The sequence below is a fragment of the Poromitra crassiceps genome, assembly GCF_964638095.1.
Source record: "Poromitra crassiceps genome assembly, chromosome: 4".
Classification (NCBI taxonomy): Eukaryota; Metazoa; Chordata; class Actinopteri; order Beryciformes; family Melamphaidae; genus Poromitra; species Poromitra crassiceps.
Window position 1 is genome coordinate 15,555,262 of NC_139626.1, and position 20,113 is coordinate 15,575,374.

General features: G+C 45.3%; 1 protein-coding gene across 8 annotated transcripts in view; it reads right to left on the reverse strand.

Annotated features, from left to right (window-relative positions):
- Positions 1-2,337: 2,337 nt before the first annotated feature.
- mrtfab (myocardin related transcription factor Ab) overlaps positions 2,338-20,113 on the reverse strand; it is a gene marked incomplete at its 5' end in the record, with an annotated part of 81,949 nt that continues 64,173 nt past the window's right edge. For 6 of the 8 annotated variants that reach the window (XM_083636152.1, XM_083636153.1, XM_083636151.1 and 3 more), the window contains 8 exons: positions 2,338-3,973; positions 8,267-8,327; positions 12,020-12,154; positions 12,922-13,038; positions 13,996-14,196; positions 17,327-17,608; positions 18,069-18,764; positions 19,327-19,725. In XM_083636152.1, coding sequence (XP_083492278.1) covers positions 3,456-3,973; positions 8,267-8,327; positions 12,020-12,154; positions 12,922-13,038; positions 13,996-14,196; positions 17,327-17,608; positions 18,069-18,764; positions 19,327-19,725 — 2,409 coding nt within the window. In that variant the 3' untranslated portion in view covers positions 2,338-3,455. The remainder of the gene's footprint in view (positions 3,974-8,266; positions 8,328-12,019; positions 12,155-12,921; positions 13,039-13,995; positions 14,197-17,326; positions 17,609-18,068; positions 18,765-19,326; positions 19,726-20,113) is intronic. The other 2 variants (XM_083636154.1, XM_083636150.1) reach the window with 2 other exon arrangements.

A 20,113-nucleotide genomic window follows, 5' to 3' on the forward strand; every position in this document is an offset into this window, starting at 1 on the left:
GTATGTATGCATGTATCTATCTACGTACTGTATGTATGTATGTATGTACATACATGTATGTATGCATGTATCTATCTACGTACTGTATGTATGTATGTATGTACATACATGTATGTATGCATGTATCTATCTACGTACTGTATGTATGTATGTATGTACATACATGTATGTATGCATGTATCTATCTATGTACTGTATGTATGTATGTACCCGTGACCCCTAAAAACCAAGTTACTCATAGTCTTGAGCACCTGGTGAGGGCGTGCACACACATGGTAAACTGTAAACATGTACCGTATGTATTTTTACACATTGATATATCGTTCAGGGGGAGGAGGGAAGCCAAGACTCTCAGCTTGAAGTGAAAAGAATTCAAATGCCGTTATCGCTTTGGCAAGTTCTAAATACAGAACATAATTAAAAACTAACTGATGTGTTTCGACATCTTGTCGTCTTCTGGGATCTTAAACAAGACTCAGTGGTACAGTACATGAAAGCTTAAAGGAAAGACAGGTGTTCATTGTCAAAGTAACTGTGCTACCTTGGTCGAATTAACGTAAACAGAGAGAGAGAGCGAGAGAGAGAGAGAGAGAGAGAGAGAGAGAGAGAGACGGACGGTGCGATAGTGATGGGACTAGAATGATTGACAGATAAATAAATGGATGGCATGTGGCGGCCATTATGGATGATCTGAAAGATGAGTGAGTGCATGGATGGGTGGAGAGGATGGACTGACAGATAATGGATGGATAAAAGAACAAAATGGAAGACAGAATGCAGTCAGACAGAAACAGACGAGTACAGAATGACCCAATATCAGCTCATTGATCAGTGCAGACATGTTGAGACTGACCGAAAAAAGCAAAAACAAGGTGTATTAAAACGAGTGTTAGGCCCAGTGGATATTGATATTTTTATATTTTATGAATGCTATGTTTATTCACTACTTTCACGTATCTATAAAGCAGGCAGTTGATACGATGTAACTTCAGTAACTGTTACGATCTCCAAACTCAGCTTTTCAGGCGTCATGTCCATTCAATCTGACGGGGCATTTGACATGTATTTTATTTACATTTTTAATTTCATTTTATTTTATTACTATGGTTTTATAACATGTAGTTATGATCATTTTATATAGAGTCAAACGTATTTGTCTGAGTGAAATGTTATATAGCCGTGGTATGCAACCTTGCCCTACTCAGGAGCCACATTGACCAAAAAAAAATCGTTGCAAGAGCTGCAATCTACAAAAAGTCCCTTTCCTCCCGTTTTTATTTTTATTTATTTATTTTAAGTAGGACTTAAAAGAGCCACAACTACCCATAAAAGGAGGCGCATGTGGCTCAAGAGCAGGGTTCCCCAAATAGCGGCCCGCGGGCCGCATGCGAGCTATGGTAAAACCTCTCTCTCACCCAAGAGAGGTTTTGATGAATAGCCCACTGTAAAAAGTTAAACCAGACAGGTCAAACTTTTCACAGTGCACTATGAAAAATTCGACCTTTAACTTTTTACAGTGGGCTATTCAATTTCAGCTGTAAAGCAACATACATCTGTCAATAAAGTATACAATGGCTGAAAATATCTTTTATAAATTATGGATGAAAGACAAAAAAGCACAAGTTAAAGTGTTTTTTTAAGTTTAGTGTAAATATAATTTAACTTAATTTATTATTTAGTGTTATTAAAAAAAACGACGATTATCTGCAGTCAAAAAATATTAGTTATTTATTATTATTATTTCTGTATTTAGAAGTGTAATAAAAACTAAAAGAAGATTGTTATACATATTTCCACTTTTATTCAAATACAAATAATGTTGCTGCCTCAAAAAACAGATGTAGTTCAGTGTGTGCACATCCCAGGTTAGAACTCTCAACCTCTCCCTCTGAAGGCAGCTGACATACAGTGAACCACAAAGGCACTGCTACTGATGCTGTATTGAACTCAGTACGTCGGAGTACTTTTTAAATAAACAACTTTCCACTTTATCTGCCTGCTACTGCTAGAACTTTGAGTACTGTGGTTTCTTTCAACCATCTATTTAGCCATTTCTTGTAGCTGCAGGTCTCCAGCCAGACAACAGAAGATGGACAAAAGCATATCTTTCCAATAGCACCCTCTTGTGATCTTTCTCTGCATTACCAGGTTTGGTTAAAATAGTCAGATGGTTGGTTAAAATCCCTAAAGGACAGTCAGATGAAGAGCAGGTTAATTTATCCAGAATAATGAAGCATGTTGAGATAGTGCACATAGCAAAGAATATACTAATTATTGACTCATATCAGATCATGTCTGTGTGAAATTAAGGAACAACAGAAGCTTCAGACTTTTTTTATTGCATGTTTATTTATTTATTTATTTGAATTTTTTTTTACATTTATTTTTTCTTAAAAAATGACAAGGTCCAAGTTGTCTGGAAGCCAAGCCCGCTCCCGCTGTCCCCCAGCCGGCTAGCTCCACTCTAAGCAACCAGCAAAGAAAAATAGTCATATGGACAATCGATAATATACACCCCATATACAGCAATGCATAGTGGTCTCCAATAATACCCAACCTCCAATGAGGCTTCAATTCATCAAACTGTTGCCAGCGATTCAGTCCAACAGCAACTTCGGCCAATCCGTATCCTGCAGGATGGGTTTGACGAAAGCCCCCGTTTTAAAACCGATCAGATTCAGCATAAGTTTTAAAACCAATCAGATTCAGCATAAGTGCAAAGTTGGAGGCACTGACACACACACACACACAACGCATGCCTCATGTGTTGTGTTTTGTTCAAATAACCGTTTTCCACTGACCTACAGCTGGTTACTGGTTCACTTTATCCTGCTTAACGCACATCAGGACAGTCCAAATCAATCTCTCTAGACTTCACAATTCAAAGATGTCTGTTTGAGTTCCTCTGAGTCCAGTAATGAGTCTGACCATTCTAAGAATTACATTTCTCAGGTTTCTTGCGTCTATTCGTGTTCCTTATCGGGCGGATAGCAGTGGTCAGTGAGCGTCCGGGCAAACTGCGTGTGTGTGCCAGTGACCCCGCAGTGGTAGAGACAGCATAGAGAAGGTAGCTGTGTGTGCGTCTAATGAGTCTGTGCACAGTGAGCGAGCGCATGTCCGTGTGTGTTTGAGAGGGACTCCCTGAAAACATGGTATTTCATGCCTTACTGTACGTCCTGCGTCACACAGTGTTGTGTATTTCATGCCTTGAGCGTAAACTTGCTCTAACCGTTAACTCAGTGACCGCATGCCTCAACCCCACCGCCTCCTGCCTTCAACTTCAAACCACCTCCTCTGCCTTCAACTTCAAACCACCTCCTCTGCCTTCAAACGAGGCTGAGAGGGTCACGTTGCTCGCTGAAGCGTGCGCTGCTGCGCCCTGCGAAACCACGGCCCTCCGGGTAAAACACAGTGTTTTTAGGGAGTCCCATCTGTGTGTGTGCGTGCGTGCGAGGCTATAAGCAAGACTCCCAGTGCAGCTGCAGGTCTGTGCTGTCCAGGAAGTCGGCGGAGAAGACGCTGGGCGGGGTGTGAGGCGCCAGGGGGGCGAGGCTTGTCGCCCCGCCGTCCCCTCCTCCCCCTCCCCCTCTGCTCCCCGCCATGGAGATGTCCAGCCAGTCCATGCTGTCCAGCGTGGGGTCACCCAAGTCCAGGCCTTGCGGGTGCGGCGAGAAGCCCAGGTCGGACGTGTCCATGGGGGAGGGTGCATGGTCCAGGATGCTGCCCGGAGCGCTCAGCATCTGGCTGTGCAGCTCGTCTATCAGCGCCAGGCCGCCGCCGCCTGCCTCCACGCCCGACAGGAAGTCCTCCAGGTCCAGCCGCCCATCCGGCCGCAGGGGCGGGGCTAGGGGGGTGGCGTCCAGAGGGGAGGGGGGCGACAGGTGGAGCGGGGAAGGAGGCGAGCATGGGGAGGGCGGGTCGGAGTGGAGGTGGGCGAGGGAAGGGTCTGGGTTGGACTTGAAGCTGGAGATTTCTGAAGGGGGCAAACAGCAGGAAAATCCAGTTAGTTCAGGAGGAGGAGACTTCTTATCGTCACAGTGACTCTCAACCTTCTTTAGAGGAAGGACCCCTCATTTCATTCACATTAGAACCACAGACCATTCGATTGACCATTTGATGACATTCTGTCTCTATGACCCAAAAGTATATTTTTTATTGTTAAGATATGATTTTGTCCAGAATTCCATGACTGTCTGTAGCGCCCTCTTCTGCCTCTGAACTCCCTAGTCTGCTTCTGATTGGCTTACCCTGATATTCTCACCCTAACCAATCATCACCCCTCATGCCTAAACCCAACCCAATCAGATGCAGAGTGGGGTGAGTCTTGCCAAGAAATGTGATGTAGTGTAGGCAGGCAGAGATAACAGTGAAACTAGGACCACAACAGTCATTCTTCTCCATTCTCTAATTGTGTTAACTTCTTGTAAATGAAATAATTATGAAGTCTAACACTTCATCAATTTGATGGGGAACCCCTGGAACCCCCTCAAGGGTGTTATGCCCCTTGGTCACATGTACTGTATATTTTGTCATGTGTTAACATCTTTCCTTTCCTCCTCAGGGTCAGTGTGTGTGTGTGTTGCAGTGTGTGATTGAGAAATGAGATGCAGGTGGTGTTCATCCTAATTGGCCTGGTCAGGTGTCCGACCAGCTGCTGGCTGATTGGCTGGTGGAGATCATTTAAGCCAGCTGATGCCAACTTGCGCCCCTTGCTCTCTCTCACTTCCCACAATGGAGGCCACCATGCTGAACCTTGTGCTTTGTAGTTGTAGCCTTTTTGTGTAAAGGTAATTTCATGGATCAGCTTTGAGAACTTCAGGTAACTTTTAACTTTTGTGTCATTGAGACATTGTAACTTGTGCACTGTTACTATTTATCTAACCACAAGTAGCAGTATGTAGGAGAGAAAAGCCCATTTTGCTTTTGTAACCATTTTCTCCTGTTTCTTTGTTTAGGAGTTAAGTACACTTGTGTCTTTTGGTTTAACCCATCCTTTTCTTTTGGTAGGTAAGTTCAGGGTTGGGGATTAGGTTTTTGTTTGTTGTTTTGACATTTTCTCTGCTCTGAAGTGAAAATACACTGCTACTTTGTGAACTTTTTGATCTTTGTTCTGGCTGGCCATTCTTGGGAGTGGCAAGAGTGGGGGCACTTTTGTGTTGTGGTCCGGTTCCCCTAGGCCGGTTCGTAACATAATTGGGGGCTCGTCCGCTTTTCTCGTTCGTCAGCGCGTCGTTGGTGAGTATATATTAGTTTGTCTGGTGGGCAGTCTTTGTGCTGTGGTAAATGGAGTGTTAGTCAAAGGTGCCTTAGCATGGAGCTGAGGAAGCTCGTGGTTTCAAAGCTGGGGGAGAGAGGTTTGTTGAAGTTGGAGCAGGTCATAGAAGGGACCAGTAAGACCAAGGAGGGGCATGAAGAGGCAGTCGGCAGCGCCTGACTCTGCCACAGATCTGCCCTAGTGGTGGCTCTCTGTATCAGAGAACTGGAGGCTATGCACCTTCAGTTAAAACAGTCTGGTAACACCTCAGTCCTCTGGGGCTCCACTCACACCCTCTTCAGCTTTGAGGTGAACAGGCACATCTGATTGCTCCACAGTCTGATGTTAAAGCCAGTCCTGCGTGGGGACTTGACACCAAGACATGGGTTTGCGAGGGAGAAATGTACACCGTTGTTTTGTTGCTACAAGCTTTTGTGCAGCTTGTTTAAATTTGGGGGGGTTTGTTATCTCAGTGGGGTTTTTGGTAGTGGGTTAAAGTCCACCTTAAATCCCAGAGCGCCCTTAGTTCTTTGTCCATCAACCATGAATGCTTCAGGAGCTTTAAACTGAGGCAGGACATGGCATCTGATCACTGCTAGTTGCCCTGTTCTCCAGCAGGGGGAGCACAGTCTGAGGACGGTGACACGGGACAGAAGGGTTTGGGTTCATTTTGCCTTGTCCTGTGTTGTGCCTGTTTTGGTACTTAGTGTGTGCTGTGTAGTGAACGCAGTGTGGGTGCACAGGCTCTGTCGGCACGCTAACAGACTCTGTGCATTGTGATAACACCCATGGTGTTAATGCTGGGGGAGCAGTTGAACATCAGAAGCAGTTTGACAGAAACTAAGGGCGCTTCCAGATAAAGGTGATGTTCAACTGCCCCCCCAGCATTAACACCACGGGTGTTATCACAATGCAGAGTCTGTGTGTTGGCGTGCCGACACACAGAGCCTGTGCACCCACACACTGTGCGTTCACTACACAGCACACACTAAGTACCAAAACAGGCACAACACAGGACGAGGCAAAATTAACCCAAACCCTTCTGTCCCCTGTGTCACGGTCCTCCGACTGTGCGCCCCCTGCTGGAGAACAGGGCAACTAGCGACGATCAGATGCCATGTCCTGCCTCAGTTTAAAACTCCTGAAGCATTCATGGTTGATGGACAAAGAACTAAGGGCGCTCTGGGATTTAAGGTGGACTTTAACCCACTAACAAAAACCCCACTGAGATAACAAACCCCCCCCAATTTAAACAAGCTGCACAAAAGCTTGTAGCAACAAAACAACGGTGTACATTTCTCCCTCGCAACCCATGTGTTGGTGTCAAGTCCCCATGCAGGACTGGCTTTAACATCAGACTGTGGAGCAATCAGATGTGCCTGTTCACCTCAAAGCTGAAGAGGGTGTGAGTGGAGCCCCAGAGGACTGAGGTGTTACCAGACTGTTTTAACTGAAGGTGCATAGCCTCCAGTTCTGATACAGAGAGCCACCACTAGGGCAGATCTGTGGCAGAGTCAGGCGCCACTGACTGCCTCGTCACGCCCCGCCTCGGTCTTACTGGTCCCTTCTATGACCGGCTCCACCTCCAACAAACCTCTCTCCCCCAGCTTTGCTACCACGAGCTTCCTCAGCTCCATGCAAAGGCACCTTTTTGACTAACACTCCATTTACCACAGCACAAAGACTGCCCACCAGACAAACTAATATATACTCACCAAAGACAAGCTGAAGAACGAGGAAAGCGGACGAACCCCAATTATGTTGCTGCTGGGGAACGGGACAGCAACACAAAAGTGCTCCCACTCTTCCCACTCCCAAGAATGGCCAGCCAGAACCAAGATCAAAAGTTCACAAAGTAGCAGTTTATTTTCACTTCAGAGCAGAGAAAATGTCAACACAACAAACAAAAATAACCTAAACCCCAACCCTGAACTTACCTACCAAAAGGACGGGTTAAACCAAAAGACACAACACTTACTTAACTCCTAAACAAAGAAACAGTAGAAAATGGTTACAAAAGCAAAATGGGCTTCTCTCTCCTACATACTGCTACTTGTGGGTAGATACATAAACACTGCACAAGTTACAATGTCTCAATGACACAAAGGTCAAAAGTTAGCAGTAGTTCTCAAAGCTGATCCATGAAATTACCTTACACAAAAAGCTACAAAGACAAGAGTTCAGCATGGTGGCCTCCATTGTTAGAAGTGAGAGGGTGGCAGGATGGCATCAGCTGAGTTAAATCATGTCCAGCAGCTCCATCACCTGACCAGGCCAATCAGGGTGAACTCATTCCTTAATCACACTCAGCACAATTCAATACACACAGAGGAGGAAAGATGTTAACGTGACAAAAATACAGTACATATGACCCAGGGTCATATTAGGACCCCTGGTGGTCCGCAGACCTCACATTTAGAACCACTGTGTTAAAGTGTTTCTAATCTTTGAACCCAGTCTACTTTATTTGAAAAATACACTCTGGGACAGCCCAACCTTTTTTCCCAGCTTCCTGTACAGAGCACCTCTCCTCCCACTGTCACTTCCTTTTCCGTCTCTGTTTCTAATCATGTTAACGCAAAAACACTGCATAGAAGACTTAACTCATCTCGCAAACAACAGTGGAAAATTACTGGAGGTGTAGTTGTTGTGACTAGTACTATCGCCAAAGTCGCGGCACAAATTGCTATTCAGACTAAACAGTGGAGCACCGACACAGAAAAGGAAGTGACGTGCTCCACTGTTTAGTCTGAATAGCAATTTGCGCCGCAACTTTGGCGATAGTACTAGTCACAACAACTACACCTCCAGTAATTTTCCACTGTTGTTGCGAGATGAGTTGATGTCTTCTGTGCAGTGTTTTTGCATTAACGTTATTAGAGACGGAAAAGCAAGTGACAGTGGCAGGAGAGGCGCTCTGTACAGGAAGCAGGGAAGAAAGGTAGGGCTGTCCCAGAGTGTATTTTTCAAATAAAAATAGACTCTGGGTTCCCAGATTGAAGTGTTTCTTACCTCCACTCTTCAGCAGGATGTCGAACAGGTCGTCCATCTGCTGGCTGCTCAGACCGTTCTCCTGGTGACAGAGAGGAAGATGTTATCTAGCAGCTGTCACGCGCGCACACACATGCACGGACACACACACACAAAAAGGAAAAATCCACCCACTCTCAAACACAAACTACTGACAATGAATGTACTATACATTTCTGGGCCCATTTTGGTGTTTTTCTTATTCTCAAGGACAATTGGCCACACACAGACGATGTGACGAGATATTTCACACACAGACGATGTGACGAGATATTTCACACACAGACGATGCGACGAGATATTTCACACACAGACGATGTGACGAGATGTTTCTACTGCAGCAGCTACAGTGGAGTATGGAAATGTTTCAGGGTAGAAAGGTCTCGACACACTGAGGAAACATGAAAGGACTAGTAGCGACAACAAAGGCCGACCAATGCGATGCGTCACCTCACTTCTTTTGTGTCGCCGCCAAAAAGTTGCACTTAAACACAAATGTAACGTAAATACTAGAGCTGACGTGCAACTAGCACATATGTGCTGCGCCTGCCTGAGACCTAGGACTAGGACAGATTCATGAAACAAACGGTTTCCTAATATAAATTGGCTATAATTATTATAATATGTCTGATAAAAAGTTGCAAATGGCACTGGCGTTGTCAGTGCTGCCCTCTGCTGGTCTTTTGCTTGCGGAAGAAGAAAGGAAGAGGCACTAAACGGGTGATTTCATGCAGCGACAGGCTCAAGGAGCTTTCCTGACGGCACGTCGTCGTGACAATAAGACATAATAATCCAGTGTATATCCAGTGTATGATCAGATGAAGATGAAGATGATAAATGAGCAGAATGTTTTGTGCGTGCCCTCTTGTCCCCCGCACTGCTTCGCTACCAGCTGACCAGCCAATCAGAGTGATTTCTCTACCAGCTGACCAGCCAATCAGAGTGATTTCTCTACCAGCTGACCAGCCAATCAGAGTGATTTCTCTCACCGCTGATGCCGACTCAAAATGTCGAATTGGCCAAAAAAGCCGCTGACTAGTGCCAATGGTGCAGGACACACAGCAAAGACTAGAGTGACAGACGCTCAGCACAGACATGGCCGACACACGATTTTTGGGGCGGTTTGTCAAGAGTTTAAAACATCAGGTTTTAGTACATGAAGGGAAATCCGCGCCTCAGCCGACGAACGTTGCAGACTGGTGCCTCTCAGACCAGGGACAAATGATTCAAAATGAGAGTTGAGATCTGGAGCAAAGTGTCAATTTTAGCAAATTTAATAGGTGCAACAAATAATGACTGACGTTTCAACACTAAACATGTCTTCCTCAGAGTGAGACTCCTCAGAGTCAAAACCTTTTTGACTCAGACTCCTCAGAGGTTTTGACTCTGAGGAAGACATGTTTAGTGTCGAAACGTCAGTCATTATTTGTTGCACCTATTAAATTTGCTAAAATTGACTGTTTGCTCCAGATCTCACCTCTCATTTTGAATCAGGTTTTAGTGTCAGTCCCTCAGAATCAAAGAGCGAGGGCTTCTTTCTAGAGCCGCCATTTTACACCAAGAGACCTTCAACAATCACACAGGGAGAAATCCATCATAGAAGAGGAGAGAGACCAGTGTCTCCACCCACAGGAGCAGGAGAGAGACCAGTGTCTCCACCCACAGGAGCAGGAGAGAGACCAGTGTCTCCACCCACAGGAGCAGGAGAGAGACCAGTGTCTCCACCCACAGGAGCAGGAGAGAGACCAGTGTCTCCACCCACAGGAGCAGGAGAGAGACCAGTGTCTCCACCCACAGGAGCAGGAGAGAGACCAGTGTCTCCACCCACAGGAGCAGGAGAGAGACCAGTGTCTCCACCCACAGGAGCAGGAGACCAGGGTCTCCACCCGCAGGAGCAGGAGAGAGACCAGTGTCTCCACCTACAGGAGCAGGAGAGAGACCAGTGTCTCCACCCACAGGAGCAGGAGAGAGACCAGTGTCTCCACCTACAGGAGCAGGAGAGAGACCAGGGTCTCCACCTGCACGAGACAGACAAGCATGCAATGCAGCAGAGATAGGGTACTTTTTTAACTGGAAACCACTCTCTCAGCTATTGTTAATGCTCTCTCCACCTACCACATATAACTACTAAGATTTTTCAGATACAAATCGATATTCATCTGAAGGAACAGATATCGATTCATAAATCCCAATATCAATATTTTAATATAATGCCTTTTCCCGTGGATGCTTGAAGCTTTAACCCCGTTAGACTTGCGTGGTTTGGTTCTTGGAGATCTGGTAAATATCTGTAAACATTAATATATTTAATAATTCACCAGGTTAGAGGGTTCTTTGAGAATCTCTTTTCTATCCAAGCAAAATTGGTATTGTAAATAAAATATCGATATTGAATCGTACCGGGAATCGAAACCTTGTGTATCGGAATCGTTTTGAATGGGGAAATCAGTGGCGATACCCAGGCCTACATACAACCCACAGCTGAATGCGACAAGTTAATGCCCCGCCCCCTTCTCTCTGGGGGTTGTCAAAAGACAGGTTGAAGACGAGGCAGGTTGAAGAAAGTGGGTTCGCCAAAGGAGTTAATTAAAACACAAAATCAACTCCTGAATACATTGAACATCAGAATGAGGATATATCAGTGAGAGCATCTGAGGGTGGATTTTTCCTGTAAGAATACAGTGCAGTTTTACATTCTAGCACACATGTCATCCAGCAACACACATGTCATCCAGCAACACACACGTCATCCAGCAACACACACGTCATCCAGCAACACACACGTAATCCAGCCCAACGTCCGTGCAAACAACCACACAACATGCTCAAACCGCCTTCTGACTTCATGTTGTGTCCCAAGTCAAACTCGTTCAAACACGTTAAGAGCCACCATGCATGGGCTCAGTGAGAGGAAATTGATGGACAGACAGAGAAAAGGGGCGGGGCAGAAGAGAAAAGGGGCGGGGCAGAATGAGGTGTTTGAGGACGTACTTTGGGGCGCTGAGCGGAAAGAGAGTTGGGTTTGGGAGAGGGAGGGGTGAAGAGCGTGTGGCGGTCATAAGGCGGACACGCCTCTCTCTGCCAGGATGGAGGGATGAAATGGAAGGAAGAGAGAAAGCAGGAACAAGGAAAGGACAGAAAGTCAATGACGCTTAACATTTGATTTGATTTTTGACTGTGAAGTGGGGATGCACGATGATATCAGCACGTCATCGCTATCGGCCGATAAAGGCTTTAAAATGAAATATCGGCATCTCCCTTTTTCATAACAACCGCTCCAAATGAGCAAGGTGTGACTACCTCCTTACAGTTTTGTTTGAATAAAAATGTTACATAAATAAAAAATATGCCATGCTTTACATAACCTAAGTTGACATAGTTTTACTTATTTTGCCCAGTGAATGTGTACATTTTGAAAAGCATTTTATGTCTGCCAGTGGGCCATCACGATAAGAGTAGGCATAATAACGTGTTAATTCCACTACAGGAGAGCCCTGATGATCTCTGAAATTAGGTGTGAAAAATGTGTGCACATAATCTCCAATAGGCCAAAAGAGTTGAGAAACATCAGCATATCGGATATCAGCACAAAATCCTGTATGGTGCATCCCTTACTGTGAAGATGAAATGAAGATGTGAAATGGACTGGACAGGAGTGGAGGCGTTTACCATCCCTTATACTGTGAAGATGAAATGAAGATGTGAAATGGACTGGACAGGACTGGAGGCGTTTACCTTGAGAGAGGAGATGATGCTACTTTGGCTTTCACAGTCCAACGCGTCGTCAAAGAAAGGCTGCAGGCTGGGCGGCGCCGACACAGACAGGCTGGACTGAGCCACTCCATCTGTGTCCAGGTGTAGACCCGCCTTCTGTCACGGAAAGACAACACATATTTGCAGACGGAACAACAACACAGCTGCAAAGCAACTACAACATGTTATTACACAGCTTTTTTGAATAGTCCATTCTGATTGGCCAATGAAGGCGCTCTGAGCTCTGTTTCACATCTGATCATTTCACTCTGCAGTGAAGAAGTCTGCTCCATTTTGTTGATTTCTAATCGAATGAGCTGGCGACACCTTGTGGCAAAAATATATTACTGTTATTTTAAAACAATACTATTACTTATACACTTTATTATCTCTTTGTGACGACCTTCAGAACCTTCTTTCTGAAGAAGAAGGTCGTGTGAGACCGAAACGTCAATAAATAAATCTATCCGTCTGGGAGACATCTTGTTCAGCAGAGTGCGGACTCTACTCTTTTTCTACATTGTTTGACCCCTTGTCCTGCACCTGCAATTTTGACTGGATGTGCGCGCTCTACTCTCTTTTGTACTAGAAGTTATTTAAAACATGACACATGAAACATGACGTATTCAATCTATAATCGACATGTTGTATTGAATGACTTTGGTAAGTAGTCATGTAAGAAGCGGGGTCAAGTGGGACCAAGCCCCCTCTGCTTTGTGTCTTATTTTGCGATAATGAGCAGCTTGCTGTACTACATCATCCCTTACATAATGTTATAGCTTGCATGCATGTAGAATAACTACATAATACATAATACATACATGTACAGTAGCTAAATGGAATTTTCCACAGTCACATGTATTAGAGTGTACTGACTGTCCTACCTTTTTGATGGGCTGGCTCACCGTCTCGGACTGTAACGGCTCTTTTGATTGGGTGTCAGTGCTGCGAGTGTCGCCCGCTGATTGGCTGGGGAGTTTACTTGGAGTTGACTGCAATCTCTGAAAGGCGACAACAAGCAGAATGAGTTTGTCAATATTTTCATCCTGGAGCAGTTACCTATACCATGACAGTGTTATTAATGTTTGATCCTGGAGCAGTTAACTATACCATTACAGTGACTTCGTTTACATGCACACAATATTCCGGTTTTTGCCCATATTCGGAAAATGATAATATTCCCGTTCACATGCAGCCGTAGCTCGCCCTCCCCGACATGTGAGGGAGGGGGGGAGAGACAGAGATGCAGGTAGGCGTAGTTTTTCTGTTGAGAATAAACAAGAGGATCATTTGATCCATTTCAGGAGCTTGCTGCTGGAAAGTTTGGCGTTGGGATTATTTGCACATCAAAGTCTTTCATAAAAAGTAGGCTAGTAGCCTACGTTATTACCTCGCAGGCTCGCAAGCATTTTGGACTTCCGTGGGCAACACTCTCTTTAAATATCTCTCTTTAAATCGATGTTTCTTATCTCCTCCCGATCAGAAATGTGGGCTTTTCTTTTCGCATGCCAGAGATGCCAGGATTAGCCTATATGATTATATCGCCTCCTCTAGAGCTTTCTTGCACACATCAGTTGACCACAAACAGGCAACATGCTTCGCAAACTGCGGTAAAAACCTTGATTGAGACGCACATTCCGAATGCGCTGTATACATGATCAAAGAATCCTCCTAAAACCCGAATAATACTGGAATAACCCAGATGTCTTAATCGGAAAATGCTAAATTCGGAAAAAGGGCAAATTCGGAAAATGCAACTGGAATATGCTGTTTACATGACCCTTATCAAATTCAGAATATTGTCATTTTCCAAATAATAGTGGAATATTGTGTGCATGTAAACGTAGTCACTGTTATCAATGTTTGAAACTGGAGCTGTTAACTATACCATGACAGTGTTATTAATGCTTGAACCTGGAGCAGTTAACTATACCATGACAGTGTTACTCTCATTGTACCTGCAGTGTGATTCGTCCATTGGTTTTGCCCAATGAGGACACTCCGTTCTGTCCGTCTGTGGTATGATTGGTGAGAGCGATCAGGTAGTGGTTGCCGTTGCCATCAGTGACCAGGGTGGGCGCGCCATTGGCCTTCAGCAGGTCTAATGAAATGGTCTGGGTGGGAGTGCAGTTCTGTTGGTTGATGAAGACTGGAGTCACCTGGAGAGGGAAAACAGAGGAAGATTGTTTATTTGACTGTCACTAAGAGAAGATTTTCATACTTAAAGAGCGTGATGCAGGTTAGTTTTTTTACAGTTTGGCCCCAAGATTCTTATGAAAATACCACAAAAAGACAAAAACAAAATTAAAACATGCACCCAGGGCAGAAATATGGAGAAAAAGGTGGCATATAATATAATTATAATGCACGTGCTTGAAAAAACAAACATCATCATCTGGACACATAACACCTGTGGTGTCACTCGGGCTACTGTACTTACTGTAATAATAATATAGTCAATGTGTACAGCAGAAAACTTTCCAAAACACCAGACGTACGAGAATTATCGTATTTGTACGATAATTTACCTCCAACAACATTTTGACCGTCTGGTACGATATTTCAACACTGCCCAGAATGCATTTAGGCACTGAAAGAGCAGGAGAAAAATCTGTGATGCCATTTTATCCCCAAGGAAACTGTTTAGTTGGGGCTCTATAAAGGTTAATATCTATGGTTAATATGGCACTTTATGAAGTTTTAGCAGACAAACGTAACTAGTAGACCCCCAATATACAATTGGTTTAACAAAATAACAGCTATTTGGAAATATAATTTTGGAGGGCCAGAGACAAGAGCACCTGACCGGCCATCTCAGCTGACTCCAGGCTGGTCTCAGGCAGATAACAGACACTCAGGTGTACGGGGGGAGTGATCCGATATCACGTGTTATGTTCAATTGGCGGGTTTTCAGGCGCGCGTGCCAGCTGCTTTACAAAAAACAGTCTAGATGCAGCTATGTGTGGGGAAAAACAAAAGAGAATCCTATTGCTAAATACAAGTCCCACATATTAATGCAAAGTGGTCTCTATTACCTCAGTAACCTGCACCATGCTCTATAACGCAATGAAATTTCAACTTATTAGCACCATTATTTGCACACAGGATTTGCTGAATATAGAGTAGTGGAGTAGTGGTAGTAGTAATAGAGTATCTAGCAGTTCTTTCATTTACAGTTTGCATTTTAAGCTAAATGCTTAAAGTGCAAACTGTAAATGAAAGAACCGCTAGACTGCTAGGTGAAGCTCTTAATAAGCCTTCAGCCAAAACCTTCCAGAATTTTACAAATTCCATGACTTTTCCAGGTTCTCCCTGATTTATGTCCATTTTCAAAAGCTTTCAAGGCATTGATTTTTTTCCTCAAATGCACAAACTTTCAAGGATTTCCTCCAGGGAAGCGTGAGAAAGCCTGTATGTTGCTGTCTCTGCAGCCAGCCAGTACCTGCTGCTGTGTGGTGACCTGTATGTTGCTGTCTCTCCAGCCAGCCAGTACCTGCTGTGTGGTGACCGTATAAAGCCTGTATGTTGCTGTCTCTCCAGCCAGCCAGTACCTGCTGCTGTGTGGTGACCTGTATGTTGCTGTCTCTGCAGCCAGCCAGTACCTGCTGCTGTGTGGTGACCTGTATGTTGCTGTCTCTGCAGCCAGCCAGTACCTGCTGCTGTGTGGTGACCGTATAAAGCCTGTATGTTGCTGTCTCTCCAGCCAGCCAGTACCTGCATGTTGCTGTCTCTGCAGCCAGCCAGTACCTGCTGCTGTGTGGTGACCTGTATGTTGCTGTCTCTGCAGCCAGCCAGTACCTGCTGCTGTGTGGTGACCTGTATGTTGCTGTCTCTGCAGCCAGCCAGTACCTGCTGCTGTGTGGTGACCTGTATGTTGCTGTCTCTGCAGCCAGCCAGTACCTGCTGTGTGGTGACCGTATAAAGCCTGTATGTTGCTGTCTCTGCAGCCAGCCAGTACCTGCTGTGTGGTGACCATATAAAGCCTGTATGTTGCTGTCTCCAGCCAGCCAGTACCTGCTGTGTGTAGGGATGCAGCGGTTTCCGGTTTGAAGGTATACCCCGGTTTGAAAAAGTCACGGTATCAAAACCACTAAGATTTGCCGTCATACCTTCTCCACGGTATCAGCTGTTTCCCCAAAACAACGTGCCGGTTGCTTGCAGAGTGCAGCTTACGCGGCCCCTCCCCCTTGCTGCATGCCTACCTAGACTAGAGCACAGTAGTGAGGAGCTGTGAGGAGCTGTCCCTGACTGTGTTTACAACCGTGTGTGTGATAAAGCAGGAGAACGCAAGGAAGGACCCCCCTGAACTTTCCCCCCATCTAAAAAGACGACGTCGGCTGTATGGGAATATTTCGGCTATTGTAAAATCACAGATGGCCATAGCCTCAACGCGAGACTCATCAGAATGACTGATGAGTCTCGCGTTGAGCCTAGGATGGCCAGGGCTTAGATCTGCGTGAGCACGACCCGTCGTTATTTGTCAAATTCAAGCTACATTAAAACGTTGTCTTGCTTCAACATACATCGCATTGGACATAAACTATTTCCACCCGCAGGTTTGAGGAGTAGCTAACAAACGTCAGATAAATGCTCTCTCTATGCTAACGTTACCTACTGAGGCAGCTAACATGGCTAATTAGCTAGCTAACACCAGCTATCTTTCTCCACTAACTAATGTTAACGTTAGTTGACTGAGCGAACGGCGCTGTATGTACAGCAGGTCGTTATCAAAACGTATTGCACTGAAGAGAAGTAACATTAGAGAATGACGAAAGACTCCTCCAACCTGTCAGTGGAAAAGTATGCACAAACTTTGTGTGTGTGAGTGAGAGAGAGACAGAAACAGGGACAGAGGCTGTGTGTGTGTGTGTGAGGAAACAATAATTGTGTCCAGTGTTCACCCATTACAAAAGAGAAGCGTGTATTTGATATTATTATGATGTTTTAGTTTCACATCAAATTAATTAGATTAAATCGTTTACATTTATAAGAACAGTACTATATTAACATAGTATAATAACAAACTATATTAACACATACTTGCCAGTTAACTGTAATTACAGTTGGAGGTTACATTAACATTTTTTCTCAGTCCACAATTCAGCAAACTGTTAAAAATAAAATAAATTTTGTTCATTGGCATTTTTTACACATAAAGGTCCGCGATACCGTGAAACCGTGGTATTTTTGTCCAAGGTTATCATACCGTCAAAAACTCATACCGTTGCATCCCTAGCTGTGTGGTGACCATATAAAGCCTGTATGTTGCTGTCTCCAGCCAGCCAGTACCTGCTGCTGTGTGGTGACCGGCGTCTGCTGCTGTTTGTGCTGCAGCCTCTGCTGTGCCCTCAGCTGCTTCCTCTGCTGGCTCTGGTTTATGGAAGGCTTCTGGACCGCCGTCTGGCCCTGGACCTGCACCTGCTTCAGCTGCACCTGGTTCTTGTGCTGAGCCTGGACCTGGACCTGAGCCTGGACCTGGACCTGGCTTTGTTTCAGCTGGTTGAGCTTCTGCTGAGCCAGTTTCTGCTGCGCTAGCTTCTGCTGGGCCTGGAGCTGCTTCTGTTGGGTTTGCTGGATGATGAGCGAGGTTATTAGCATGAATGAAATAACAAAAATTAGGTGTGGGTAAAAAACATTTTCGTTAACAAATAAAAACTAAAATGAGGCTTTACAAAAAAGGATAACTAACTGAAACTGTATTGTGTGTTTACAAAACTAAGTAGAGAAAATTGCCTTTAGTTTTTGTCTTTGTCAATTTATTTCATACATAAGCCTAGTATTTTGGGTGGATTCTGGTTAATGACACAAACTTCGCCCCTTTCAATTCCCTGACAAATACCTATTACAACAACAACAAAAAAGTCCCAAACTAACTAAAACTAAGCATTTTCAAAAAATGAAAACTAAACCAACACAGCAAACTTGCTTCAAAAACGAATTAAAACTAAACTGAAATGAAAACAAACATCAAAATGAGATAAATGAAACTATATGAAAAATGTAAAACTACAATAATAATGATAATAATAACCTGGATGATGAGCTGCTGCAGCTGCTGCTGTTGCTGGAGCAGGACCTGGGCTTGGGTCTTGGGCTGCGGTGGAGGGTTCTGCGGGCTCGGCTTGGCATCCGTCACTTTCTGCTGTTTGTGTTGTTGGGCCTGTTGGACTTGCAGCCGGCGGATCTGCTGCAGTTTGAACAGAGTCTCCTGAGAGCACTGCATCGGCTGGCCCGTTTTCTTGGTCCGGGCCTCCTCCGTCACTCCCTCCATTCCCTCCTCACACTCCACCTCCTTCTTCACCTTCAGCAGCATCCCGTTAGGGAGCGTGGGGGGCTGGATGGCCGAGGCTTTGATCAGAGTCTGTTTGACCTCCGGGGGCGTGGCTCTGCACCTCTCGCCTCCTTCCATCTTCCCCTGCTCAAGCTGGGACCTGAGCGTCTCCACCAGCCTCTGCTTCTGCCTCAGCATCCTGGTCAACTCCTCGATCTGCTTGTCCTTCTCCTGGAGCATCTGGTCCTTGTCCAGGGAGGAAGCGTCTGCGCCCGCCCCGGTCAGGGACTCCGGAGGCAGGCTAGGAAGCTGGCCGGCGGAGGGCGAGAGCCTGGAGAGGCAGCAGGAGCTCAGCAGCTGCCCGTGGTTCTCCTCTTTGACATGGGAGAGAGGAGCCATGTTGGATGGGTGCTGGGGAGAGGGGTGGAGGGTGAGCTGGGTCAGGGGAGAGCTCACCTGAAGGGAGACACGACAGGGAGAGTGTGTTAGGGAAAACTTTGGAGAAAGATGCTTTGGAGGGAATTATTTGCCTCTTTCCACCATAACAGAGACCCCATTTACACCTGGTATTAAAATGCGATCTGTATCAGGACACATTATCCGGACTAGAAATATTGCACTCTCATTTCTAGCTTCGCATGCTCATTTCTAGCGCCACGGACCCCCTCCACCTTATTAGAGTAGTGAGATAATAAATGATCCGATCCAATTTTGCCTTTGTGTTATCACCAGGTATTTTTTATGTGTTCTCGTTATCCTTATTGAGATCTCTGTCCTCCAGAGCAAAACCTGTACGTGAGTAGTGGCTGCAAATCTGTAGGAATGGTTAAAGTACATAAGGTTTATTTTAACATATTACATTTAACATTACACCTTGCATTAACATGCATTTTTCCTTATCCGGATAACGTGTCCGGAGACCGGTTATTTTAATACGTAAATGGGGTGAGAAAGACATTAAAAAGGATTCTATCCAACAACCAAAAAAACATAAACATTACTTCCAACTATGACTCACCATCTCTCCGAACATGTCTCCATTACAGCTGGTCTCATCTGGACTCATCCCGGCCAGTGAGCGCTCAGACGGAGTGGGCGACACCGGCGGGCTGGAGCTGGTGCTGCCGAAACGCATGACCCGTCCCGGAACAGCGGTCTGAAGCAATGAGAACGAAGGCACCTTAGCGCTGCTCTCTCCTGATTGGAGGTTAGGAGTGGTCGTCGCGGTCGGAGTGGAAGTGTTGGCGTTAGCAGCTGGGGTCGCCCCCTGCTGGCTCGGATGCGATATGCCATTTTTGGAAACTGCAGTGCCGTTGGCGTTTTGCTCCTGGTAATTACGGAGCCTCTCGATGAGGTCGTTCTTGGTGCCGGAGACGGTGAGACCGCGCAGTTTCAGCTCCTGTTTCAACTCAGCCACCTGCACGGAGAGACACCGGATCAGTGACTCCAGCAGCAAGCATTAGATCACAGTGAAAGTGAAACATGATTGATAGGAGAGACAGAACAAGAAAAGTAGTAAGTGTAGTGAAGGGAAAGAAGGTCCAGAATTACCACCCACCAAGCAGCAAATGTGTTTAACCGTAACTTTTTGAGATGATAAAAATTTTAATTCCTCAAACTTTCAAACTACTCCATACATGAAATGGCATTGAAAACAGGCAGGGTGACATATTTCAATAAAACATTTAGATGTATTCTTTTGGCTGGTAGAAATCATTCTTGGCAGGTAGAGGTAATGGGTACAGCCCTAATGGACCTGGGAAATTTGTACCTGGACCCGATAGACCAGTCTATTATTAGATCTG